The sequence below is a fragment of the Cebidichthys violaceus genome, unplaced genomic scaffold (genome assembly GCF_023349555.1).
Source record: "Cebidichthys violaceus isolate CVI_PGR_0920_01 unplaced genomic scaffold, fCebVio1.0.p SCAF_11, whole genome shotgun sequence".
In the NCBI taxonomy this organism is placed as follows: domain Eukaryota; kingdom Metazoa; phylum Chordata; class Actinopteri; order Perciformes; family Stichaeidae; genus Cebidichthys; species Cebidichthys violaceus.
Genome location: NW_027176274.1, coordinates 10,584,816 through 10,607,903, shown reverse-complemented (window position 1 = coordinate 10,607,903; position 23,088 = coordinate 10,584,816). Strand labels below are relative to the sequence as shown.

The window sequence follows — 23,088 nt, the reverse complement described above, 5'->3', positions numbered from 1 at the left end:
ATGACTCTTTGATGAGACTTAATAAAATAGGGATATTCCAGTTACACTTTATGAGGGTTTGGAGTTTATAAAGGAATTAAAGGAGGGAGATATATTGGCAGAGGAAACAGGGAGATATGGGAATTCAATTTAATAAAGCTGAGTAAAAGTGGCTAATAATAAAAGATAGCACTGGCTGGCAACAAAGCTGAGATAAGACAAAAAACTGGGTGACATAAACAACAGGAAGTGGATATGAATGATTGAAGCATGAACATAACAGGACTGGGGTGTGGCTAGTAGACCTATTATAACTTTGCATATCTTGGTTTATGAAGTTTACTTCTACCTTATAATATATCTTATATCCCATGCTATATCATATTATATTACATACGTTAATATCTTATACTCATTTAGTACATTATTCACTATAGTATACCTCTATTATATTTCTACATTAAAACAGACAAACACCAAGTCTCATCACTTTATCATATTATATTGTAGTCTGGTGTAGGCTGTTTGTATACATATTACATCCCGCCACTGTTACATTTGCCTTGTAATTATGTCTTTAATGCTCTTTTAATATTTTTTTTTTTTGTCTTCTATTCTTATTCTAGTATTGTATACCTCTTATTATTTTTTTCTTTCTCTATTTAGCTGTACTTATTTCTGTGCTTGTGCTGCTGCAACAACCAAATTTCCCCATTGGGTATCAATAAAGGCGCATCTCATCTTATTGCATGTGACCGTTGTCAAACAGTGGAATCACCATGTTATATTTCTGTACCTAAAAAACACTAAAGAGGCAGCTCAGAAAGAATGAATTTGAACAAACGAACATTTTATCTTGGGCAAAGGTGTCATAACTTGTCATAAGCTTGATTACTTGAGAGAAAACAGGCTGATATAAAAATATTTTAAAAAAAATGATAAATCCACACTACTGGTCGTCATCTGCTTTTTAATGGAAGGAAAAAAATGAAGAACAAGGAGTGAATTGTCCATTTTTTTATAAAAATACTAATCATAATATAATAATTTATATTAACCTGACAGTTTTTTTTAATAATAAAAGCTTATGTTCATACATATATACATCCGATCATAGGCATCAGAGTGATTCTCTTAAAACAAGCAGTTCATTTTCAGCATATAAGCAGACATAATTCATATAAAACCTTTTGAGAGCATGACATGTCAGGAAGCTGTCAGTTCATGTGTGGCCCACATTAAGTTCTTCCACCAGCGCCACGCCCTCCCCTGCCCCCTCTCCTCTGTCGACCTCTGACTTGTTTATTGTCCTGACGCGGTAATCTTTTCTGTCGCTCCACTTTGATCCACCCTCCGTCGCTGGCTTTGGCCCCCTCTTTTTCCTCACTAGGGTTTTCTGTCACAGACAATATACCTGGTATCATGGAGGGGCGGTTCTGTGGTGTGACACTGTAACTGTTGGACCGTGGCCTCCCTGGCTGGCGCGACGTTTTGCTAGTTTTATTATGAACATAGTTACCTCTAGCATTGGTCCATGCATTTCCCCCACCCTGCTCCCCTCCCACAGTTAATGTGTTGCCAAAGTAGAGGTTTCTGCGGCGGTCATGCACTGCTCCAGCACTGAGTGGGCGCTCTCGCTCCCTCTCCGAGGCGCTCTCTGACGTGGTGCTGGAAGGGCTGCTGCCCTTTGACCCGAGATGGAGCGAGGAGAGTTTGGCCGACAGGCTGGTAGTTGGCGAGGAGCTGCGAGAGTCAATCCAACTAGATACATGGGCGCGGTTTGGAGAGCGACGCACAGCTGCAGCATAAGAAAACCCCTGGCTTTCATGTGCAGACAGGAACTGAGGCAGAGTGCGGGCATCAGACCTAGTGAAGGCAGTCAGAGCAGCAGTAGTCTGCTGGGATTTCTGGGTCTTTAACTGCTTCTGCCTTACGTTGTACATCCATGTGGTATCAATATCTAAAAAGGAAGATATGCATTGATTAAATTTGGGGGAAAGTCTGTGTTTAACACTAATACATTTGTGATATCTTCAAATGAGGAAATTCAACAATCTTTATTTGTCCAGCAGTGAAAACTGTTCCTCTTCCACTCTTAAGGTCAATACAGTAATAAATAAAACAATTACCAGAGTAAGACTTGTCCATGGAGCTCAAGTTGATGTTAGCTGGAGTTGTTTGGATGGCCAGCTCCACAGTCTTGATCTCGTCTTGTTTACCACTGTGACTCCACGTCACTGGACAGCTGTGTCTGGTACACTTTGGTGACTTGACATCATCCTGAAGTCAAAAGACAGGAAGAGAATACAGTATATAATGTAATATATTTAGATTCAAAAATGTGTTTACTTGATGCTCTGGGTTCTGTGATTGCATTTGATGAATTTTCAAATTCATATTTCAAATGGCTGATATAGTATATTTGCTTTGTTTTGTGAGGTACCGCTCACCTCGTAATTGACTGTGTAGTCGACTTTATGGTTCTGCTGTATTCCAACGATCCATTTGTCCATCACAAAAGGTGGCTGCATTGCAAAGATTTTAGTTCAATAAAAAATCTGACAATACAACAATCTTAGAGGTATAATGCAAACAGTTAGGTCAGAAACAAAGACAGCATTTAGCATTGATTAATACACGAGTGGTCATGTCATTTGTAACTCGGTCAGCAAATGTGTTTCTGACGACACCTTAGTCATCCGCAGGATTTCCACATCTTGTCGGTTGACATTAAAGATTACATCTTTGATGTAGGTTACTGCAATATCATCTCCATCAAGTTCCAGGTACATCTTCCATTTGCAGTCCTTTAAAAGAAAAAAAGATGGGTTGAACATTTTTTTTGTGACACAAACATCTCTGTTACTGTACTACTGCAATAAAATCTGATTAAAAAAGAAAGATGAAGAATGGTGAGAAAATGTACGTCTTGTCTGGCGCACTCACAAACAACACCTGATCGTATGGAAAAGTTTCTAATTGCAGTAGAACTTGGTAACTCTTGTATATAAACCAACAGCACAACCTAGAGGTAGTTTGATGGTAGTGGCCACAAAGCCACTTAGGGAGGACAGAAATTATATATCGAAAAACGGGAACTTGTATATAATGCAATTTGTGTAGTGTATGATTTCGAAACACCTTATTTAGAGAATGGATTTTAATCAAAATCAGTACTAATGTCTCAACATTGTAGTGAAAATTGTCACATTTCATAAAATTCTATAAGAGAGAGAAAAGCAAATATTTTGATGTAGACATTGTAAATTCTTTGTCAAACACTAGATGTTATTATTCTCGGTGGAATCCAGGATTCATTTCTTGGCGCAGGAATCGGGTCGATTTTAGGTGATAAAGGTGAAGGTTTTTCCTCATGACTTGCTCCATGCGGCACACATCAAATCCTCACTAGGAGGCACAAATCTGAACAATTCCCCAGACCTCTTCTCCTGCATACTGAATGCTGACGAAGCAGTAATGATTCTGCCAATCCCCTAAAGCCGACCACGAAGCCACAGGTCACCGCTTAACCACACAGGGTTCATGGCACAGGCCAATCCATTGTGTAGTGATCACAGAGAAAGACATCAGAGGAGTGGCACTAACACACTCGTCTGAGGAGCCTTCGCCCTCTCCTGCATCGTCCCCAGGGGCTGAAAACGGCTCAAAGGGGAAGCTTCAGCAAGCCTCTGGCTCAGAAACACACCAGTGGCCCCGTGCTGGCCTGTTGTCGGCACTGGACGGTCGCACCGGGGCTTCCAGGTCCATGCTAGTCTAATCACTCCAGCAGAAACAATGTCTGGTAATGATGCCTAGGACCCGAGTGCGTCTAATGACAACTCATACATAATTCAGCACCTTTCACTTGGCTGCACGGTGATATCCTCATTAGTAGGGGACCCTCAGTGGCTGTCAGATGGTGGCCGCACAATCGCAGGCCCTCATTTTGTCTTTGAGAAGTGCAGCTGCTTCCATGACATCGCCAGCAAAGAGGGGCGAAGAAAAAAAATGCAGTGCGGGTTTGTTTTATTTAGTGCAAAAATCCTTCCAGTTTGTAAAAACAAGGCTGACACGGAACCTGACACCAGGCAGGGGAAAATAATTAGCTCTCATTTTCTCAGCCTCCTGTTTCCTTCTCCCTGCTGTGTTTTCTACCCACTAAACCACCACATGTCAGAAGAAATGGGAGGCAATTAGCAGGCTCGTTTCAGCCCTGCCGAACACACTGAAAGAGGACTATTTATGATGGGACAATGAACAGCTGAAAGATTAAATAACGTTTGCCTTTTAAAAAGAAAATGACTTCTGGCTAAATGGGCTATTTTTGATTAAATTCAAACAGCAAGTGAAGAGCCATCCTTTCTCCACAGTTTGAGACCCTAACAAAGGGCTGTGAGCAAGTCGAGGTGGATGTGGTACATGGCTGAGAATGAAATGTTTATTCGTCTGGTTTTATGCATGTCTAGTGATGCCTTCAATGGTCAGTATAACAGCCATCATCATGAATCCTCAGAACAAACAGCTTCAGTACAAGGAGACTGATTCAATAATGGCAAACACATTATTCTGTACATCTATTTACAAAGGAACAATATTACAATTAAAGATGTTAAAAATGAATAATCAAAGTAGTTACAACATGTATTTGTGGTTGTCCTATATTTCTTTTTGGTCATCCTTTACAGAGCGAATAATGAACTACATCTGATGCTCACAGCTGCAGAATATGTTGACGCAGTCAGTGTGTGTGTGTGTGTGTGTGTGTGTGTGTGTGTGTGTGTGTGTGCTTCACTATAAACTTACAGATTTCCCAGTTCCTGGTTTCCAGTGGTACCCAAACACCAGCTCCAGATTTACAGTTTTGCTCATCTCAACCTCCTTTCCCAGCTCATCCTGGGAAAAAAAGTGGAGTTTAAGCACCAAGTATGCACAGAGAGCCCCCCCCCCCCCAAAAAAAAACAAAAAAAACAACTCTTCCTAAAGATAGAGAAGAAACGTTTATACCTTCAACAGAGGTGGGAAGTGGACCAGTCCGAGGTAATCATTTGTTAGCTTTTCAATTTCACCCTGCCGAAGACAAAAGGTGAGATTCCAACATATATGAGCATAAATCTCATCCTGTAAATGACGAATGGATTCAAAGAAATAAGTCAGGTGTGGTTAATGGTTAACTGTGTCTTGCCTTAAGATGCATGACGTGACCTTTGGATTTGACCCCCATGTCCCTCATGTCGTTTTCTGTGAGCAACAGCAACCTCTTTCCAGTGATGTGATTTTCTTTAAACAGGTCAGCATATAGCTGCATGCCACATGTACCCTCCTCTGAGATAGAAAAGGACACACCCATATTTTAAACAACAGATTACAAATAAAGAGTCCGAAGATGCCAAAGTTGAACTAAAGATAAAGTACATGAACAAACCTGCACCAAATATTTGCTGCATCCAGAAATACTGAAAGAATAAAATGGTAATACATTATTTTTAATAGCAATGGTGGGTGGAAATCTAAAATAATATATTAGTTATGAGGTTAGTAATGATACTGACCACATGCTCTTCTGTCCATGTATAGATGTCAAAGTGTGGCAGCAACTGCATCAAAACAAAAGACAAACAGAAGTAACAGCAATAGAACATGGATGGATGCAGACAGTATAACATGTGTATTCATGACAGACAGATTTTAAATAAAAATCACCAGACTTAAGTAAATGTTATTAAAATGGAAAATAGACATGTTTTCCATGTCTGTGAAGCCATTACTTTTCCGGTTATTGTGCTGTGGGATGAAGACGACTTGCCTCTAATGGTCTATATCAAACCGAAATGTCCATCTGACTGATCTAACGTGATCTGTTTGAATGATAAATCATTTATTGCTCATTAAATGTAATCAGGCAGAAACTTGCCAGCCAAAATAAAGATTTCATCATTGTGATCACGAGACTGGTGTGTAATGACAGAAATAATGCAATGGAAAATTGGAGGAAAGATGACTAAATGAATGAGTAATCCCCCATTCACTGTCTTCTTCCCACGACATCTGATAACAGCTCAGATTATGAGCTGAATGCCGGTCTCAATAGACAGTCGCTGCCATACATTTCAGTGCAGCCCGCTGCCTCACAAAGCCACTCAGCACTGCAGCGTTTTCCGCCTCCTCCAGTGCTGCGGTTCGGAAGTAAACAGATTCAGAAACATTCTGCCGCTGCCAAAGTCTCATTGGAGTGACTTAACATCACTTTTCAAGCAGCATATTGTATTTCACAAATGTGCTGCCATGATTCTTTCTCTAATTCAAAATGGGGTGCACAGTTTTTGTGTTTATGACATGTGTGTGGAATCTGTAGGGGGAAAGACTTTGGCTTAGTTCACACAATTCTGCCCCCATGTGGACTAAGTGGATGATGAGCAACCAGACCATGAACACTGGGAGTTACAAAGTGGCATGAAGTTAACATCACAAGAAACAGCTCAACATGAATGCCCAGTGAAGCAATATATTTTACAATCTTATTAAAATGCTATCAGTCACGCTCTGTTCTGTCTTCTATCATAAAGGGTTTGGTAATAATAGTGGCAATACAACATCATTCTCATGAAACAGATCAGCAGAGAGTTGAAAGAAACTGATTTATTGACAGAACAGTGAAGGATGCATGAAAATAAGTCACATCAAGCTGCTGGTTGTATGATTTTGGTGAAAGCTCGTGGAGATTATTAACAAGTGTGGAAGCTGAATATTTCTGAAGTGTCTGGATTGCACACAGGGAAATGTAAATATTGGTAGGAGTCTGTGTTAATTGTTATGTCTAGTCCAGTGTGTATAGGGCTTGAAGGCACAAGAGTACAGGCGATGTTTGAATATTAGCTCACGGCAGGATGCTAACAAGCAACAACACAGGAATGCAGAGGATTACATCCTCATGAGACTGACTGATGATAACAAGTGAATGGGACAATTTAATGTGCTATGCTCAAGGAAGCATGTCCTTCCCCCAGATGAAGCCTAATACCTACTTGAACACTAATGCTAATACGATTTTCTCTATTGTAAAGTGCAGGTCTTGAGGCGAATATTCAGTTAGACCGATGGTGAGATTCTGTATGAAAAATGTGTCAACAGAAGGAAATTATTCTATTAAAATCTACGTTTGGTAAAATCCGTGACTTCTGAATCAGGTCTTTTAGCGCAGACACGTTGTTATTTATAATTCCTTATTTCTTAATTTTTGTAAATCTTGTAAGGCCTAAGCCAGAAGCCTGTCTTGAAAAGTAAAATGTGACGTGAGCAATGAAGCTGACAGTCATACAGCCACATCCTTCTCCTGCTGTTTTGAACCTGGGTCAGTCAGAGGAAAAAAACATGTAGTTTCTCATCCTGGTAAGAGACTGCGTCTCAACAACTGCACTCCAACACATCCAGAACAAATTGGCCAATCTTAATGTCAGCAAAATGTCACTTCATCATAAAAGCCTGGCCCTCTCTAAGCAACTGGCTCATGTGGCTCTTTCTTCACAGCATGGCACTATACATCCAGTACATTAGACATACGGTAAATGACATCCATAATATACATAGGTGGAGGGCTCTAAAAGTATTCTAAAATAGCTTTCTGTGCTAGATTGAGTGATTTCTGAATACATCTTGAACAATGCAGAAGAAATATTAAGTCAATATATGTGTTCTGGTGTTTCTCATGATTATTGAAATGATCAAAATAATCATGACTTAACAAGTAATTAATTATGAAATATTGCTTCCACAAAACCAATAAAGCATCAAGTGAGATTACAGTATTTGACAGATGCAGCCGTGGAAACGTAGAGCGTCAGAGAGCTTTATTCACTGTCGTCAGACCAAGTGCAGCGTCCCATTCCCAGAGTCATGTTGATTTTGTGTCCTTCTCTGACACAGCTCGACACGGAGGAGTTCTGCCTGGCCTGCATGTTGACCTGCATGCCCGAGTGCAGGATAGGCCGGCCAAAGTCCAAGGAAAACATGTCCTCAAAGCCCTTCGTCATGGACTGCAGATTCACCTCCTCGTTACTGGAGGTTGTGATCTGACATGACATCTGTGAACTGTTTGATTCCTCCGTCTTAGACTGATAGAATGACTTAGCGCTTATCTTTTTAGCCACAGGTAAGAGGAGCTGAAAGGCAGAGACGGGTGGAGAAAAGAGGGACACAGGGTGAAAGAAAAGAAGAGAGGATAGAAAAGAAAAGGAAGTAAGTAATCAGTTTCAAAACACAACATAAGTGTAAATAAGAAAAGTGGACAATCTTAACCCCGACCCAAGAAGAAAACTAGATGGTAAAAGAAGGTTAACAGAACAAAAGAATAAGTGGAGGATTGAAAATGATGGGAAACACAGGAAGAGATTTCAGTGTACTTGATCCAAAGATGTTCGCGTTATTTATACTGTACACTACTGTAGCATTCTGTCACACACGGTTTTGAGAAAGCAAACATGTTCTGTTCACAGAAACACAAAGTGCAAACAAGAAAAAACACAACATAATCTGTTGTGTCTTTTGCATGCAAATACTACAATGCAAGGAAACAAACCGCAAAACAGCAAAACAGCAACGCAGTGAACTGCAGTTCTGCAACGCTCACAATTCAATATGAATTCTGGTAAGAAATGCAGCATTCACTCTGTGCAATCATGATGCAAATGTACTTGTTGGGCAACCATGCACTACACTGCACATAAATGAAGTACTGCCAATAATACACAGTGCCCATGATGTACCTCATTCACACTTTTTATTTTCATTCCACTGCTCTCCCATTTCCATGTCAGGAAGATCAGAGGGATTCTGTCCCTCTCGCAATGGGATTGAGGAAACTAGCATGTGAACAGCAGTGTCAACGTGAGGTGCTGCTGCTGTAACCACTTGACAGCTGGTGGCGGCTGTCCTGCGGGTGAAGGTGGACCAAGGTGGAGAGGACATAATGAGCAACTCACCGGGCTGTTGGACTGTTCGATGAGTTTGTGCTCCCACATCTTTAGACGGCGCTCTCGCTCCTTCAGCTCCTGCTCTTTGGTACTCAGGTCTCTCTCCAGCTTCTTAAGTCTCTCAAGCGTAGCTTCAATCTCACACCTGCAATAGACAGTAACAGAACAATTTCAACAATTTACCAAATATCTCCACATTGAATATCGGAACAAACACTTTTTTCAAATGTTAAAGACTGGCATGATTTCATATTTTTCTTTTTGTCAGGACTAAATAGTGATTTTGTTGTACAGTAGACTATTTTTTAGCTGCGGATTAATACATAATTGGTGCCCTATAGACTATTTTTTCAGCAGGGTGTGAGGGATGTGAGATTGACTCAGTAAACTACAGTGCTTGTGATAATTGAAATGAAGGAACGTGTAATCCAGTGCAACGCTGTGGCCCATTGGTGAGTTTCCACCCCTAAAAATCCAGGTTTACCTTCTTATTTTCACTTAATTAGCCTTAAGGTTAACTGACATGCCATATTTGTAAGGCTCCATGGTTTTTTGCTGCATTATTCTATTAAATGTATATATTTGGCATCATTGGAAGCTTAAGGATTTCCACTAGAATTTTAAATTAAGTTATGTGGGTTTGGCACAGAGCAGTTGTATGTAATGAGTAACTCACTGGCAGTTCAGTGTGGCTTAAAGGTTAAAGAGCTCTCAGCTCAAGTTTTGGTCTTTTTATTGGATTTGTTGACAATAACAAAATATGAAATATCACCAGCCTTATCCTTTAAACAACCCAGTGTGAAGAATAATGACATGAATACGAGTTAGAGTACGATGGCAGTAAGCAATAGCACATACTAAAACAAAATAAAGTAAAACTGTAAAAAACACGAGTGATGCCCTGCAGTCAGAAGGTGATTAGGCTGTGTCTAAAGCTTCGCATGCCAAGGACGGGACAATGTCTCATGTGGGGGAAGTTTGTTTTGCCCAGCAGGGGGGGCTGCACAGTATGTCGTGGAAATCCACGCTGAGCTTCAGCCCAACAAAAACTTGGTTCTCACACTCTCTCAGTTCATAAACACATGTAGCAGGAAAGCCCATCCTTACTCCTCCCAGTCCTCCGGTCCTCCACCCCAACGCTTCCCACTTCAAACAATTTCCACTCTTGCTCAACTTCCCAAACAATTTGTTCACATCTTGTTCACTTTCCTGACAAACATTTTGGCTTTTTCCCATCGTCCTGTACACTGCAGAATGACTAATCCAGACAGAAATGACTCTGTTCCTATTCTGTTCAAACTAGTTTGATACAGAGTGTAACATAAGCCGTCTGTTTAGTTTTACATCATATTTAACTAATGTGACTCAGTCTATATTTAGTTCTTAAGACAAATAATTAGATCACAAAATTCAAGTTCTAATTTTAGCAATCGTTGAATTAAATCAGCTGCTTTGGACCATTACACCATTTGCTGGTAGATCTGACATGAATGTCAGGTTAAAGTAGGAACCCTCCCCTTTAAATGGAAGGTGTTTTAATTGGCTATAAGAGCATCTTAACAGTGTCCATGAAAATGAAGTGATGAGCGCTGTGTGCATAAGTGCAGCCACACAGCGCTGCTAGTAGGCAGTAGACTTTTAGTCTTGTTATAGCGTACATAAAAACATATATGGCCAACATAATATCTCACTGCCCTATCTGGTGAAGCTACCTCCAGCTCCACAAGCCAGCTAAGCTTATAGTATCAAACCTCTTGAGCTACAACAAATGCATCTTTCTGTTTCACACATTCTCAGTTTCTGTTTTCCAGCAGCGAGTTTCACTCCAACCTGCTGCACCTGCAGATGGCTGCCTGGACATGATGCCACCAGCACAACTTCTGAAGAAAAACCTCAGAGCACAGACAAGCCCCGCAGAGAGGCAGACAGAGAATAAAGTAACAGCTGAGACTCAGGCTGTGCTGAACATCACCAAACCTCCAGCTGCTCATACAACCCAATTAAACACTTCTACTTGAAAAAGATGGTGATTATTTTTAGGGCCTTATGGGTAAAGAGAGGAAGTATATCCAGATGGATGATTCTGTGGAGGTTTTCATGCCTTTATGTAGCTATCAGTGTAATTATTAAAGATCTATATGCACGATCTCAAGTCCTTTTTGTATTCCACGGCCCCCATCAGCTACATTTCCACATCACTCTTTGAAAACAGCCGCACATTTCCTTAGGCTGAGGCAGTATATTGGTGAAAAAGAGAGTTATAAATACATTTACTGGGCCTGGGAGAATGGCTGATCACATTACCTCCATTCAGCCTTGTTGTGAAGGAAAGAGTTGCACTGTTGAGGAAGTTGGCTGTCATTAGACATGGACTCCAAAGTAGAGAGGATCTGCTTGAACATTGGCCTTTCCTGAATCAACATACACACATTTGCTCTGTATGATTCAAATGAAAGCATACATATGTTGTCAATTTGCATAATGTAACTTAGTGGACCACTCACTTTAGATTCTGCTGCCCAGCAGTTCCTCATGAGCTCAGCGAAGCTGGCAGGACAGGCACTCGGGATGGTTAACCTCTGAAACACACACAGTCAGATGTAGTCAGAGCTGAAGGGCTGCTGATTTGAAGGAATTGTTTGACATTTAGGAAGTTACGCTTATTCACTTTCTTGCTGAGAGTTAAAGCTAAGCCCCAGTTCCAAGGGTCACTACTGTATACGGTACATACACACTAGAGTACCTCATTTTTCTCCACCACGAGCCAGGCCACTTGTAAACCTTCCAGACCTTTGAAGGGTATCTCACGGGTGAGCATTTCCCAAAGAACCTGTCACAGAAGTAAAGAGCCACGGTAAGAAAACAAACAAAGTTATAACACTGTAAAAGTATACGCATGGATGTATGTATACGCTCTGTCAACATACACACATCTATGAATCTTTTGTTTTGCCCCAGTGGGTTTCACAGAAAAAATATTGCATAAATAATAAATATTGGAGAGCAAATAAGTAGCATTTATCATTTTGTGTTGTTTGTTTATATACAAATAAACATTTAAAACACTTTTCTGTCTTTCTTGAAGACCAAATGCAACATACAAAATAGACAAAAGAAATATTCTTAGATTTAAATGATTAAAGGCTGAAATTACTTCTGAAGTGCAATAACAGTACTCCCTTGATCATTTAGGTGCTTCTCAGGTGGTATTCAACAGTGTCAGGTATTCAACCTGAGTCGACATCTTCAAAAAAGGAGATTAAGAAAAGGTGGAGAAGAGCCATTTATTAAACACCCAAGGGCTCTACTGTACTCTACATTTCTACACTTGCCAGCTGCCTCTCATTAAATGTATGTATTTTGCTATAGAAATCAGCTTCTCAGAAGTGTGTCAGTGCGGGAAGACTGCATACTTACTGTAAATCTGCAATTATTTTTGCTTTACCTCTGACACAAAAAGCACTCATTGCAATCATAAACATTGACTGTTCAGTACGTAAAATCCTACTGTATATCTGAGGAAACATATTTTTGAGATTTTGTATCAGAGATTCTTTTTTTTTTTCACTTTTTTTGAGCCATTAACTGGTTTCCATTTTGAAATGACTTCCAAAAGTCTTTAGACAACAAATTCAGCAAGTTCAGGAAGAGTTTCAGGAGGAAGAAAGACAAAGACATTTTCTAAGAGGCTTTACTTCTGCAAAGGTCAAAATAAATGGTATTGTCCACTTAAGCAGAGAAAGAAATGCAGAAATAAAAATATCAGTGGGACTGGTTGACTGTTTTTTTTAAGCTGTGAGGGACTTTAGTGCAACTTAAATTTAACAACATATTTAATTACATTTTACATAGGTTTGCTTTTTAAGCATTATTGTCAGTCCAATATTTCCTTTAAGAACAAAACATTTTTTTGGATCAGGCTGTGAGTCTCACTGTTCTTGTCAATCATTTGTTGTTTGATCTTTGGCAGGCAGTATAAACTAAAAGTATGTGATTTAGAACACAGTGAACATGTCAGTCAGATGTCTGCTGACTCGTACCCTGAAGAAGGCGAACATGTGCCGAAACAATGATCTACAGAATTGGAAACTTAAATATGACATCACTTGTGAGAATGCTGTTTCCCCATCCTTTCCTTCCTGTCACTCACCACACCGTAGGAGAAAGTGTCACACGTCTCAGACACAGGCAGACTCTGGATCACCTCCGGAGCCATCCAGGGAAACGTGCCCACCAAGGACATGTGTGTTGTGTGGGTCAGGAACTTGGATGCCCCAAAATCACAGATCTGAAGTGACAAAAAAATGAAATTAAGGTTATCATTGCATCTAAATGTTCAGTTTGGTATCCATAGCTACCATCCATACAGCAATTCACTTACTATGCACGAATCAAACCAGTAATTCACAGAAAAAGTGTCTGTAATAGTCTGTAAAGTGATGCTGGTGTTATTAGATGCTACAACGTGGGTATATACTGTACTGTAATCTCACCATTGAGGTCTGGACACAATTGCTTGTTTTGCTTGATACTTCAGATACAAAATAGGCTTAAAAAAATGTTTGGAGTTACTAAATAGTTTTCCATAATATACTACCTATATTTTAAGAGTTGTATTTAATCTCCTTTCTACCAATCTCGTCTACAGTAAAGCACACCAGTAATGCTGGTACTTGTAAATGCTAAGTTAGTCACTGCCCTCTTGTGTCCACATACTGAAGGTAAATAATATACCAGTATTTAATGCTCATATTCCTTTTAAATTCTGAGTTAAAAGTTGAAACATGTAGTGAACCAGAGTGTATCACCTCATCAGAGCACTCTTATTGTGCAGCAAAATGTATCTGAGATGAAACTCAACAGAGTATAAGGCATAATGAAAACCCACCTTGAGAGCCTTGTCTGCCGACACAACAACTGCAAGAGAAAATAGAAAGTCAATAAAACTTTGTATTCACTTTAAAGAATATGTAACATTTATCTATGTATAAATAAATATTGCTTTGGACACAAAAATATTCTAGAAATGAAATCTTTTACCATTCCTGGACTTCAGGTCTCTGTGGATCACCTTAACGGGGGCCTCTGAATGTAAATAGTGCATTCCTAAAGCGGAAATAAAGAGACGTTTTTCAGAGGCAGGTCACTGGAAACACAATATACCAGGGTGGCTCTGATCACTCAATCAGGAGAAAATCATGCTTGTTTTATCCTGTTTGAAATACTGTATGTGTAGAGTAGCAATGAGGGAGACCGATACTTTGAGTAGAAACGTCTATTATTTATAATTTACTCATGAGCGAAATTGTGACTCATTGACTTGTATTTATATTGCTAAGTAAAAGTACACCGACAGTGCCAGCACACACTTAAGCAGACAAACATTGGTTATCAGTGTGAACATCAATCATGACTGCAACAAATGATGACTGGAGTCAACAAAAAGTTTAGCATTTTTTCTTGACTTTGTAAAACTTCTTAATACTTTCACAGCTGATAAATCAGCATAGTGCTGCTGTTTAATGATCTGTTGTAGGTCTTTGATGCATATATTGTGCAATTTTGTGATTCTTACAGATACTGACTTTAATAGGACTACAAACCCTGCCTTGTATTTTAAATTACTTTTAAAAACCGACTTCATAGAATTTATTTTCTGTGATTTTATTTGTCTTAAAAGATTTTCATTTTACTCAATGTTTTTATGTGGTTAGTATTTGGCTTTTAGTTCATTTCATTCTCTTTGCATTTTAAACATCTGTAAAGCACTTTGTAACTGTGTTTTGAATGGTAATACTTGAATAAAGTTAATTATTATCATTATTAGTATTACTTGTGTCCAGTTGCGATATGAACTGCCAAACAGTTGTCAAGGTGTTGTAGCTTAAGACTCTCTGAAACTCCTAACATCAATTCAGGTGTTCCTCAAGGTTTAATATTAGGTCTCTTAGGTCTTCTCGTAATCTGCAGCTCAGTTTTAAATGCATCCAAAAATCACACATCGATCTCAATCTTGTATAAAGTGTATACAACTGGAAGAAAGTTTGTGCTTTTCTGAATATCTTCTTTTTTTTTTTTTACATATATTTATATTATTTGTATTTGTTCATTAAATTGCAAAGTATCTCACATGTTGTGGAGATTGCACGATGGTTTGCAAGGGTCACATTAAAGAGCAGACAAAGAAGCTTAAACTCAAAGTTTACTTTTTTTTTTACAGAAGAAGAAAATGTTTTACTGAAGCTAGTAAACAATTGTTCGAGGGTTCATTTTGTCTCGCCAATGACATTGGTGACATAGTTTATTTGTACATATCACAGTTTTATTACAACTGCTTTCTATGAAAAAGAAAAAAAGCATATTGTACCAGCCTCCTTAAGTTCTAAAATTAAGGGTATGAAAACTTTATCTGCTGTCTTTGTCATATTTTATTTATCATATTAAAACTACTGACTACATTTATTAAGGTTGCAACTAATGATTATTATCATTTTTGATTAATCTGTTGATTATTTTCTCGATTAATCGATTGGTTGTTTGGTCTATAAAATGTCAGAAAATGGTGCAAAATGTTGATCAGTGTTTTCCGAAACCCAAGATGACATCGTAAAATGTCTTGTTTGTCACAGAGGAGGATAGAAACCATAACATATTCACATTTTAAGAAGCTGTAATCAGAGAATTTTTACCCCTGCAAAAATAAAGGTTTTCAATGAATTGATTAATACAAAGACACTGTTATTGGCAAGCACAAGCTGTTAGTTACTAATATAATCAAGGAGATAAAAAAGTCACACTTACCTCTGGCGATCTCTGCAGCCCATGTCATGATCTGCCCCATGTCCATTTCCTCACTCTCAGCACTGGACAGGTAATCATACAACGATCCACCACTTGCATACTCTGCGGAGAAATGTGATCATGTTTGAGTTTATATTATTGGAAGTGACTGACTTGTGATGGTGAAATGTCTTATAGTGAAAAGCTTTTTCTCTTCAAGCGTTGCATTGTACATATTAGTGCAGTATGTGAGAGCATTATGTGAATAGATTTCACCAGAGGACTCCTGGAAGCCTGCTGTCTGTGTCTTGTTTACAGATTGCTCCTGTCACTGACCAGTCGCTGCATATGACCTCAATTTATCACAGTGTAAATGAACACTGCTCCCTTAGAAGCCCACATGTTATCAACTCTATAAAACACAAATAATCTGCTGTTTCTTAAAGTTGAATAGACTTGGAATGTGGCACTTCTTATGAGTCTTGACAACCATGTAGCCTTTTGCAAAATCCCCCTCACAAAAGCTCTCCAAGACATACAGATATGTGTAGACAGAGACCTCGTGAGGTATAGTACCTGAATGAAGATAAACAAGCACCATCATAGCAGATAAAACACCAGGAAACCTCTGTTTGTGCATAATAACCCAATCATGTTACAACACAGTGTAAACATGCATAGGCGCCAAGGTAGGAGTCTAATTAACAATCATAAAATACACAGATGTTTTTTTTTATAAGTCTGGATTTTGCAAATAATAAAGCTCATAAGCTCATAATAAATAAGTTCACCTGACTTCACCTGTGTGTGCAAGTCAAGACAGCTTCTGCACTTTACTGTAATACGTTCCTCCACATTCCATGAATAATGTGACTACCTGAGGCTCTGTTGAAAACAGCACTTTCATTTGATCAATACACAAAGTTTTAATCAGTTTGTGTACAACAACAAACAACCTTGCAGTGTATCTCACAGGTAAATGCACCTTTACTCCAAAACAATAACTGATCTTAATTTATTAGGTTTATGAGGTCGTTGAGTGACTCAACGATATTGTTCAACTCATGCAGGTGAACAGAGACAAACAGGTTTCTCAAATAGGTTGTAGATATTGGCTGCAGAAAGAGGGAACTGCCTGGCCAAATGCTGTATGTCAACAGACAGAGGACATTTATAACAGAGCTGATGAATGTGGACATGACATGGTCAGGATGGCAATAAAAAAATGTCTTGTATCTGCTGCTAATTAGATTGTGCTTTGACAAATAGAGGCATCAATCAGCGACTTGACAAACAAAACCTCTCTCTTTCACAGCTGCAAAATACTATAGAGGCTGCTGAGGTGTCGTGAGTTTTTCGTGAATGTTCTTTTTATACAGTTCTCCCACACACTGCTATTACATAGAAAGCATGGTTTGCATAACATTTAACTGAAGTGCAGACACTGATTTCACATGAGAGACTTCTGCTCATGATAATCACAATCTTCTCCTGCAGGACATGGAGCTATGTGAACGTAAGATGGGAAACTCTATAGAGGCACCAGTTGCTTAACGTTGTTACAGTGCCATATTGTACGAGGTGACGTTTCATAATTCTGTCTCTTCTACCACTCTCCATTCCACAAGAAAAGGATAGTCATCAGTAAAAGTTATATCAGCATGGGGATGGACATTTAAAAACAGAAATCTAAGGTCACGGACGTTATGGAGTTTACCTGAGATGACCGTAGTCATGCTAACGATGGATGTGTCGCACAAGGAAAACATTTCAGTGGGTTTGATGTGAGGAAAAAATTATTTCCTGACAGGGAAGTTTTGCAGTAGAAAAGAGTTTAATTTCCTTGTTTTAATCATCACTAGAGGCTTTTAATACACATTTTGAATGATGTTTTTTATGTGTGTCTTTACTGAGGAGCATGTGGTTGCTATTTTGTAAACTGAAAGACAGTTTTGGTTGCGTAACCTATTGTCAAAACCCGGCCTTTTGTTTCTGTAGTAATTTTGTAGCACTGCAGTAGAGAGATATTGACTTGTTTTTTTAATCACACACATTGACACTCCTTACATAAATAAACCAACCAACACTGTCAAATGAAATTCTACCATTTGAACATCACAATATACAACCTCACCTGATCAAGTAAAGATTAAATCAAAATAAATAAATATAACACTTGATATGATCCCAGTTTATGTGCTGCTATTAATTGATACAATTAATTAATTTCAAGTGTTTTTATTGGTTTGTTGTTTTTATTGTTTATTGTCTTAACTTATTGCCTCTTCTGACTCATTGTCTTATTTTTTAGTGTGGTAATTTTAACTGTAGCTACATGTCAACTTCTCCTTTATAGGACAAGAGAGAACAAAGATTTACCTGCCTTGACTTGACATGTATTCTTTATTCATTTACAGTTTTCATTTATTGTGGACTTTTAATTTGAGCACATCCATTTAATAAAAACACTCCCCAATAACACTCCTAAATCCCAGTCTCAACCCTGTTGCCAACCTAGCCAGACAGCTAATATAAATAAAATAAAATAAAGTTCATGCTATATTCACTCAGTAAAAGTGTGTAGTTTTACTTGTACAATAGATACTTTTAGCGATACTTAACAGTATGTAGGATACTGTTGGAGGCTGTTAGAAATGCAAAATAGACAAACAAATGCAGAGCTATGGCATCTTTATGAAGGTAAATAAAGAAAAGCAGAACCACAATCTCTCAATGTTTATGATTCGCCTTTCACCCTCTAAATCAAGCCATGTTTTAAAGTAAGATAACTTGTACTCTTTATTATCACAATGATTTTTGATTACATCTACAGTAGCTCTTGGTCTTGAGGAATTTTAATGTATTTAGTATGGTGTACTTTAGACTAAAGATTTTGTCAATAAATGTAATGTAACAACACATCTGGTTGTGGAGAAGAAACAGTTTACTGTATTAGATAACCATGAATCCATTTGATTTAGTAAGGAACAATGTGAACTATGGGCTCTTTTATTTATCAGTGGCATTGACCGCCGGAAAAAAAAAAGAATCTCTTATGTGTATAATCTGCACTGTGGGATGTTGTATGTTGTCCACATGATGAGAGGAGGTGGTACTCCCTGTTCAGGATGTGAGTGAGGGGTGCTACAACTTTCACTGACAGGGTGTTTAACTTTTTCCTGGAAGAAGAGCAATGTTTGTGGACAAGATATTGCAATTTATTGACTTGAGTCACATTTTTGCAACTGTAAATTAAATCTCAATTCCACATAGTGCTTAAGTTATTAATTGATTGATTAGTCGATTAACAGAAAACCAATTGCCAACCATTTTGAAAAATTATTAATTGTCAAGCCAAATTTATGAAGCAAGATTTGCTGCTTCACATTTGCTGCTTCCAGCTTCTGAAATGTGTGCATTTGTTGATTTACATACTTGTAAATTGAATATCTTTCCGCAGTTGGTCGAACAAAATAAGTCATTTGAAAACCTCGTCTCAGGCTAAGTACATGGACCACCCGCTCTACCAGGTTAGCTAACTGAGCTCCTTGCACTTTTGCCTTTTAGCCGTATGTTTATAGATGCAAATTCCTTGTATGTGCTCACACTTATTTGCCCATTAAAGCTGATTCTGAGAAGACTTTAAAATACAATAAAACTTAAATGACATCTCCACAGTAAAGTGAAAAATGTGTGCAGATGCATTGTGGGCCCCTTGCTACACAAGGTTTATTCTTCTCAGCCTATAACCTAAACACAAAGAAAGGGGCACACAACTACTGTATCAATGTGTGCACATACCCGAACCCTCTGGCATTCACTCATGTTTCTATAGAAACCTCTGCACCATTCAGTGTTGAGCAAACTGCAACTGATGCAAACAGATTCAGCTGCTGCGTTTTCTATCATGATGTAGCCAAGCAGCTCTGGTGAACACTGATCATCATTGAGACATCCTGTATTTATGACACGGCCAATGTGAATGCTTTGAAATATCTTACCTGTGACGATTCCATAGTTGGGAGCCTCAACAATCGCGCCATAAAACTGGATGATATTACGGTGGCTGAGGACGCTGAGGATTTCAGCCTAAACAATAAACACAGGAAAACAGAGCTGGGTATTTTTGATGCAAATGCTATACAAATGTCTGAACATCTTTATATCAGGGTCTAAAGAAACAGGAGTCTGCAGCTATCCTAGTGGCCAGTGGCGCTTTGAGCTAAATGCTAACGTCAGCAAGTTAAGTTTAATGTTAGTGTGTTAGCATTTGGTAATTAGCACTAAACTAAACACAACGGAGGCTGATGGGAATTAGTTTGGCAGGTATTTGTCATAAACGTAAGTATTGGACAAAGTAAAATTCATGAATGTTTTTAACAAATAAGAAATTACATAGCAATCTAGTCATTTCACTGAAAAACCCAAATGTCAAACTCTTGGTGGCACTATAGAGAAAGTCAGGGTACAAAACAGTAACATTCACCCACTTGGGACCATGAATGTTTGTAAAAAATGACCATGAAGATCTCTGTGAAACTATTCCTTGAATGAACAGAAACTTGACAAAACCAATTTATTTAATTGTAGGCAAACACTGTAATTAAATGAACAATTGGTTCAATGTGAAAGGATTACATTATAATTTTCACTCAACAATCATCTCTCCAACACTTGACTGAAGTTGAATGGATATCTGTGATCTTTTACAATTTCAAATAAGAAACCATGAATTGCTTTCTGAACATCCTATCACAGGCCAAATATAATACAATTTCCATGACAAGATTTCAAAGATATTTCTTTTTTGTCTGTAAGACAATGAGCCTGAGCTTTCAAAGAGATCTCAGGAACAGTCCCTGCTGTAATTGGGCCAAATACATTCTTTCATTTGGCAATACTGTTTCTTTCCCTGCATATTTCTGAGAGTGGGGGTGTATAATGACCATGAGTGATGGGTACAGAAGTAACCACATCCCCCTACATGGGGTAGCAATTAAAATGAGTATTATACTGACAATTAAAAAGTATATGAAAAGCCCAGGCAATTATGACTCCTACCTCGTTTTCAATCTTGAGCAGTTTCTTCACCGCCACCTCTTTATCGTGGGAGATCCACCTGGCTCGGTACACACTCCCGAAGCTGCCGCCGCCACAGTTCTCGTAGAAGTGGATGTCATTGAACGTGATTTGCACGAAGGAGGCGCTTGGAGACAACATCTCATAATGACAGTCGGCACCAAGAGTGCTTCTGTGGAGGGGTCACAGTTAAGGAAGGAAGTTCACTCAACAGATTCCTGTATGGTAAAACAAAACTCCTGCTGTGCAAGATGCTTCAAAGAATAGCTTCACTCTGAAATACACGGGTTAGATGAGACTCCGACATGACCTGGAAAGGGGCCGCTGTGGCTGATTCTGCATGTCGTGTCAGTGTGAAAGCCCTGGTTTTAGCTCTGTCATTCACTGACCGTCTCTTTTCTCTGCTCCACACACACTCCTCATCATCAGTACCAGTAAGCAATGAGCTCAGGGTCCAGACTCTGCTTGTATACGAACGATGGCATGCCTGGTATGCTGTGATCATGCAGCCAAAGTCACACACTGTTCCAGCAGGGTCTACGGTGTTCGGTACAAGTAAGGCCACAAGTAGAGAGAGCGAGAAAATGAACTGTCTCAGACTGATTCAAGACAAAACCATAGAGAAAAACCTCATGTTCTCTAAGGCCATACATCCAGTATACGTGTCAGCGTTAGAAATGTGATGCTCCCAAACTAGAGTCCACACAGATTGATTATCGCATCCTTTTGTTTGTCTGTAAGAGCATAAAAGCATCTTGTAAATGACATAATTCCATCATTACAGGAAATTGTAGTTCTGTTTTTGTTCATAGGTTTCCCATTTCAAGCTTAGCAATTATGGCTTTTAAAAGGCTGTTACCTGGGTATTCATTGGGATTGCTATCCATCACAGCGGGAAATGCCTCCATTGTCACAAAGGGGGGCCATTGCTCTCTGCTGATTTACTTGTATGCATGCTATACTTAGCCTCACAGCAATCTGCTCAGTGGACCAGCCCACAGTATTGTCGTCCACTCAAGAAGCCAGGGTTACTGGGATATGGTAGCACTCCTGATCGCCTTCCTGCCTGTTCTCACTTAATAGCAAACACTGCAACAATAACGGCCTGATAGCCATATGTCAAACCACAGGTCATTACTCTAATCAAAAATAAATGAAAAAATAAATCACACAAAGCTAGCAGATAGGAGGGTGACCTGTCAACTTTTATATTTTACATCCAAAACAGTCTGCAGCGGTGATGTCTAATCACAGACACATTGATATCACAATCTTAAATATATCAATAATCTTACAGTGCATGACATTGATCATGCTCTGTGTGGCTTAGATTATTGTGGTAATTTGCATGACTACATAGCTCTCTAAAGACATGATGCACAGCAAACATTTCTCAATAGTCAAACTTGAAAAAGCCATGGGCATAGTTTACTGTATCAACAATTGGCAGAGTGGAAAATATGTTCCTATAAATATCAGCATTATTACGACTGTACGTGTTATAGTTACACTTTTACAGAAGCCCTTTACAAACACTGCTTTGAGTCTCACACTCAACAATTCAAAACCAAAAGTAAAGCTGTACAAATATGATGTGTAGCCTACTGTAGATTATGAACCAGTCTACCATAAGACCACTCCTCATACTCATGGATACCAGTGAGCCACCATGTGAATACCGTATCTAACTTTTACACTCCGACATTATGTTCATACATACCGACATTAAGTGGGAAGCTTTCCTCTCCTGCGTAGCTCGTCGAGGTGCACGTTGCAAACGTTCAGTAAGAAAGCCGGAGAAGTTAAGTGTTCCGGGAAATCTCATGTGACGATTTTCTAATGTCTGCCCTCACCCCGAGGTGGTTTTACTGGTTGCACAACTTCTACCAGCAGCAGCAGCAGTTTACACTGACTGGATGGCACTGTTTTTCACTCACGATCCCAATGACAACAGCTCCCCCCGCCGGACCAAAGTGGGACAGATTCCGAGGTTCTCCAACCTTGTTGTTTTTCCACACCGTCCCGGGACGGTGGTGATCCATGTGTGGTGCGCGGACCAGCCAAGGTCCCCATTATAATTTTGCGTAGGTCCCTCAAAATGTTCCAATAATACTGGAACTGCTCTATAGCTTTTATTCTTCTGTCAGCTGTCCCTGTGTCAATTTTATTTTGCTATAACGTTCCTCTCACTGTGGTTTAAACATTGTATTTGTATGCATTGTATAATGAGCTCTTACCGTTCCTAGATTTGCCAGTAAATATTATGTTACAACACTCTATTATA

General features: G+C 39.0%; 1 protein-coding gene across 2 annotated transcripts; it reads right to left on the bottom strand.

The window, feature by feature from the left end:
* Positions 1–932: 932 nt before the first annotated feature.
* Positions 933–22,696, bottom strand: map3k20a (mitogen-activated protein kinase kinase kinase 20a). 2 transcript variants are annotated; one of them, XM_068704562.1, is made up of 20 exons: positions 22,525–22,696; positions 20,787–20,976; positions 19,727–19,814; positions 15,747–15,848; positions 13,986–14,051; positions 13,834–13,862; positions 13,096–13,233; positions 11,689–11,775; positions 11,450–11,524; positions 11,250–11,356; positions 8,955–9,090; positions 5,529–5,573; positions 5,402–5,432; positions 5,162–5,301; positions 4,984–5,046; positions 4,783–4,872; positions 2,670–2,786; positions 2,430–2,504; positions 2,109–2,259; positions 933–1,939 (listed from the first exon to the last, which is right to left on the bottom strand). In XM_068704562.1, the coding sequence occupies exons 2-20, from the start codon at positions 20,943–20,945 to the stop codon at positions 1,218–1,220; spliced, it is 2,421 nt and encodes an 806-aa protein (XP_068560663.1). In that variant the 5' UTR covers positions 20,946–20,976; positions 22,525–22,696; the 3' UTR covers positions 933–1,217. The 2 variants fall into 2 exon arrangements, with proteins under 2 accessions (XP_068560663.1, XP_068560671.1); XM_068704570.1 differs by lacking the exons at positions 933–1,939; positions 2,109–2,259; positions 2,430–2,504; ... (4 more) ...; positions 5,402–5,432; positions 5,529–5,573 and adding an exon at positions 6,590–8,135 and having other exon boundaries at positions 22,525–22,695.
* Positions 22,697–23,088: the final 392 nt, after the last annotated feature.

Bases quoted from the DNA above. Each gene is read 5' to 3' on its own strand.
- map3k20a (XM_068704562.1), bottom strand. From the start codon at position 20,945: ATGTTGTCTCCAAGCGCCTCCTTCGTGCAAATCACGTTCAATGACATC. The intron at 11,525-11,688 runs GTACTCTAGTGT...TGTGTGTTTCAG, and splicing joins TCGTGGTGGAGAAAAATGAG to AGGTTAACCATCCCGAGTGC. The intron at 9,091-11,249 runs GTAATGTGATCA...TGTCTATTGCAG, and splicing joins CACAACAAGGCTGAATGGAG to GTGTGAGATTGAAGCTACGC.